Source organism: Chenopodium quinoa, unplaced genomic scaffold (assembly GCF_001683475.1).
Source record: "Chenopodium quinoa cultivar QQ74 unplaced genomic scaffold, ASM168347v1, whole genome shotgun sequence".
Classification (NCBI taxonomy): domain Eukaryota; kingdom Viridiplantae; phylum Streptophyta; class Magnoliopsida; order Caryophyllales; family Amaranthaceae; genus Chenopodium; species Chenopodium quinoa.
This window is the reverse complement of record NW_018743920.1, coordinates 4,292,487-4,297,892: the sequence shown is the minus strand read 5'-3', so window position 1 is coordinate 4,297,892 and position 5,406 is coordinate 4,292,487. Positions and strand designations below refer to the sequence as shown.

General features: G+C 31.0%; 1 protein-coding gene across 1 annotated transcript; it reads right to left on the bottom strand.

Annotated features, from left to right (window-relative positions):
• LOC110688038 (GDSL esterase/lipase 2-like) lies at positions 1-4,637 on the bottom strand. Its single transcript, XM_021864708.1, has 5 exons — positions 4,075-4,637; positions 3,855-3,976; positions 2,873-3,106; positions 1,654-1,906; positions 1-642 (listed from the first exon to the last, which is right to left on the bottom strand). Exons 1-5 carry the CDS (start codon positions 4,301-4,303, stop codon positions 410-412), a joined length of 1,071 nt encoding a protein of 356 aa, XP_021720400.1. The 5' UTR covers positions 4,304-4,637; the 3' UTR covers positions 1-409.
• Between the last annotated feature and the right edge of the window lie 769 nt (positions 4,638-5,406).

Sequence of the window (5,406 nt, the reverse complement as noted above, 5' to 3'; positions counted from 1 at the left end):
TTATTCTAAACCACAAATATACATGTGCTCTTGCCTTTGAGGGGCTAAACAGGAATTCAATACATGTATTTCCAAATTCAAGTAAAATTTTATCAACATTTGCAATTTCTTTTTGACGTTTTATTGCTGATTACAATATTTCGTCGTACCACTTTACCCCTCACTTATTACAGCCTACAACTTCACCTTTAATGTCCTCCCAAATTTTCCAAGAAGAAAAATGTAAAAATTGAAAAAAAAAAAAAAAAAAACTATTGGTGTGTGTAACATACAACATGTACCAGAAATAATAGTAATAATAATATTAATCAATAAAATAAAATAAAATAAACCCAAACACTCATTTTATCTTAGATCACACTTGAGTGTAAGAGGTAAATATATATCCCAAAAATCCCTATAAATTTCCTCAATTGGCGGCGAACAAATTTTGCAAATTGTAAGGAGCAACAAGGTTAGATCCTCCACTCCAGAACTCTTTAGAGAAGGCTTGATTAGCCTTGTCTGTCGGGTGCGCAGCGTCGAACCACAAGTACTCACTTGGGTTACTACAAACAGTGAAGCTTTGGTCTTTCTTTTGGCAAGTGAAATCACCATTGTATGATCCACTTCCACAACAAGCTGTTTCGCTTTCCCTAAAACCTGTTATTATCAATTTGACAAATTAAATGTGATTAGATTATGAAATCACCTATTTACCTACTAAACATATAATATATCTATCATATGCTAATGTTTGTGTGAATAAACAAAATTTAATGTCATTTTCAAGGACAACTTACTACAATTTATAATGTCACGTTCCATGAAAAACTTGACTTATGCATGTAACAACTAGCATTCAAGCAAATGTAATATACAAGGACCCACGTCACATGATCTTATTGAACTAGCTAGACATTTTTCAAATCGATTTTTCTTAATCAAAGCCGATTTCTTAGGCTTTTATTTGTACTATATGTAGTATGTACCTATATACCACATTCTATCACTAATCATCGAAACAAAAGCACCGACGATTGCATAGTCTAATTACTACTACTATATTTATAAAGGAAAACCTAACTACGATTAGTTCTTTAATAATAACGCCTCTAGAAATTTACACCCTTTGCCCTTGACTTTATCACGGTCTTCAGTAAGTGCAAATTAAAACAAATCTAACAAAATTTTGATCATTTAATAAATTGTTAGAATAATATGGGCAATAATACAGCCAAAATTAAGAATAGTTGCCCGTACATTAACTATCATAAAATTTAACAGGACATAGAGAAAAACTTCTTGTTGGCTTGTAATAGATCTATGTGAATATGTGTAAGTAATAACCTGTCTCTATGTAATTTTTTAATCGAGGGTCATTAATGTAAAAAAAAAAAAAATTCAAGATCTTGGGACTCGATTTTGTTCATTATAAAAAGAATTGATACACAGCAAGCTGTAAAGGACATGGTGACAAACAATTAAGGTTTAAAGAAACATAGAAAGAACAAGGACACATTAGTTGAAAGCCACTACTTAACCCATTTTAGTGCAACTATACAAGTGTGCATAAAATAATTGAAGGAAAGGGAATCAAATCATATGATTATAACATAAATTATTACTACTAGAACGTACCACCCGTCGAAAATAAAAATTACTAGAACGTACCGTATCTACTTCCGTATATAACACGGAGGTATAAGGAGGTGTAGAAGTCGTAAATTGAGTATTTGAACCCTGGTAGATTGTTTTGCAATCTCTTGGCCAATGCGGCGAATTTTGCATTGTGCATCTTGGCTAGTTCTTGCGGCTCCGGTGCGCATGTTCCTTTGAACGCGAGCATATACTTCATTGATGGCATACACCCAAGAGGGCCAAGGTTTTGGAATGCAAATTTCCTTCCTCCTTGGTTATAGATTGTCTGTATCAATCAAAATCAGATAATGTTAATTTAAAATTAATTTTAAGTAGTACGAGTTTTTAATTAAAAAAAGGATCCTCTTCTTAGAAAGAATCCCATGTTACACTAACTTCTTGTGAGAAATTTACACTTTGTTTGGATTGAAGGAAATAGAGGGAAAAGAAGGGAAGGGAAATGGAGGAATTGATTAATGGAGAGATTTGAAGGAAAAGTAATCTTTCTTCCCTCCCCTCCCCTTCACCTCCCTCCCCTTCTTTTTTTTTCCCATTTCTTTATCCAATCACACCGTAAAAGTCAAATTGTATCACATGTAAGTTGCTACGCATCAAAAAGACCTACCCTAACAAGGTGTTGAAAAACCGTACGTGTTGCCATCCCTTATTCCCACCTTGTATGAGACCACTTCTAAAGGAAAATACTCTTAATATCTAAGTCAGAAGATGATTTCCCAATTTGTAATTACCAAGTTGCTCCGTAAAGTTTATCTTTCATCCAAGGCATTACTTAAAATGAACTAGCTAATCACTTCCTTTGTTAGAGAGAATCCACATCATATCCCATTAGTTCAAAAACTCCAAATTTAGCAAGACAATAAAGCTATGTCACATCTACTAGAAAGTACGCAAATAGAGCGGTGAATTGGTTAGCTAATGTCTAGCACGTTCTTAGTCATCTTTTCTCATGATATGTTTGTCAACGATGCTAATCTTAGTTTTTGTAACATTCTATTATCATAGTATAGCATGCCATGTACTCCGTATTCACAATTCGGGTTAGAAATCGACACCGCTATGTAAAACCCAATTCAAAAGTATAACTTTAACCAAATTTCGGATTAGAAATTGACAACGCTAGTAAAACCCAATTCACAAGTATAACTTTAACCAAATTAAAGTTTACGATAAAAAAGCGAAAAAGTAATTAAAGACGAAAAATAAAAAAGCAAGAATAATCAAGAATTCTTACTTTAATATGTATAGTGAGGTTGCCAAGAATCATATTCATCTGGCGATTCCTTTTGAAATTGGAGAGAGGAAGCTTTTTAACATTCTTCTGAAGAAGGGTAACATAGTCATTTCCAGCAATGTTAAACAAGTATACAGCTTCAGATAACAGCTTATTAGCTTGCGCTTCTCCAACCTGCTGCTTCAATTTTTGCACCATTTGGACAAAATAATCTATTTGCCTCTTCAAATTTATCTGGACCCCCAAAAATAAAATAAAATTAATATCAATCCATAAGATAAGCATACAACATAGAAAAGAGGATCCAAATCCAATCACCCCAATTAAAAATTCGTATGATCTAATGAAATTTCAATACCGTAACCAATTAAGCTAATTGACATTGAAAAAATCTTAAAATATATGGCGCGTATACAAGGAAGTTGTCACATCAAATAAATTTCTCCTCAGATTTGCCACAAGTGCCAGCTAGCTAGAGAAGTTGAGCTCATGATATGCATTAAGTTATACTTATATCAAAGATGCCTAAAGTAGTGATTTTAAAAAAAAAAAAACAGATGCTAAAGTTGGCATTTACTTCAACTTTTTCACTATTAGCTTGTGATCTTTCGTCAGAAGGGGTAATAAATGGACTACATTTTTTCACCTACCAACCTTTTTTTATTATTTTCTACCAATTAAATCTCGTGATATAAGTCAATAATCACAGTAAAAAAAAAAAAAAAAGTTCAGTTTCAACCAGTACTAGATTTAACTGATCTCAAGCTAATTTTCACTAATTTCTATTATTATTGTTGCTTCATCTTCACTTCAATTTCTTCAACAAATTCTATAATTTCAACCTTAATTATTTAGTAGGTCAGCTTAAACTTTTATTCAAGTAATTTTAATTTTATTTCTTTGAAAAAGTACACCGACAGAAAAAAAAAATGATTGAAATTGTCAGAGAAAAATATAATTCAAATGAATTGATATGACATACCGTTTGAGGACGAGTTTCAACAAGAACACAAGCACCAGCTGAAGCAAAATTAATTCCTTTGGTATAATCTTTTAACCCAGGTAACAAATAGGGTTGCAAAAAAGGCAACCCAGCAAATTGAGCTGAAAAAAAAAATATATATATATATAAGCTTAAACTTTTGGTTGAGTTGATATTAACTAAAACAATGGTACAAACGTCGTGAATAATAATTACTGACCAATGAAATCGGGGATAAGACGTCCATCAGAGTATCGACCAGACGGTTTTTTAAAATAAGTTTCGCCATAAGGCCAGTACTCGGCCCCCGCGCCTTTGACACCGTTGTATAAAGTCATACCATCGTCGTAAAGCGAATCGCCGAAGACATAAAGAGGGGGTTTTTGGGCATTGGAGGGGGATAAGGAAAGAAAGAGTAGTGTGGTGAATATGAGCAATGTAGGAAACATTTTGGTTGTGATCTTAGGAATGTGAGATTCAATGGAGAAGTGAAAGCTGGGTTGATTTATTTGATTTAAGTAGTGAGTAATTTATTTATGTGCAACCAAAATCTAAATGAAAACCAAACCAGCTTTTGTGTTGGGGTCTTAATTATTTGGTATTCCAACTGTTTGAGCTAAAGGTAAGGGACAGGATTTTATTGTATTTAAAGGAGTGAAGGGGGGATTTTTTTAATATTATTTTCTATTTTTTTTTTTTAGAGTGAACTTATTTTTTTTTATTTGTAACGAGGGAAGTTATGTACCGCGTTGCTTTTTTGACACTTTGTTTTTTGAAACATTTTTTTATGAGGCTGTGATTTTTTTACTACTCCGACGTATTAATTTTGAATTTATATGAATTAAAAAAAAAACACTAATGTCAAAGTAGTCGTTTTGTTTTAAATAAAATTATTGTAAGCTGGTAATTGAAGTAAAAATTGAAAATGATACTACATTCGAAAAAGATGTTAACCTATTGTATTTTGTCAATAATTACAAATTTTACTTTAAGAATTGTTTGTAGCTCTTATTTAAGGATTTTTTTTTTTTTTTTGAGGAACTTATTTAAGGAAAATTTAATTATGTAGGCTATTATTAAATGTGTTTTAAAATGTATTTTTAATGTAACCACTTTGTATTACTTTAACAATAAAATACTCTTTTTGTTCTTTTGGTTGTTACATTTGAAATCTTGAAAGATTCTATTCAAAATGGTTTCTATAAATCTAACGGTTAGTTTATAATTCAATATGTAATCATGTGAGATTTTATTAAATTTGTTTTGATTTTTTGTTTTCAAATACATAATTTTATAATATTTTTTTATAATATGTAACTTTAGATATTTTAATTATAATTATATGACATCTAAAATGTGTAAAAAGTAAATGGATACAAAAAACAATGGGAGTATTAGAAACACTAATACTCATCATTTTACATAGACAGGATTAAGAGTTTACGTATTTAAGAAACCAAGCTAGTGTAAAAATATCTATATCTTATATATTTCTTCCCTTTTTTTTTTCTTTTTTTTTTTTTCCTTTTCTTATTTAGTGTTGGGAAAAAAA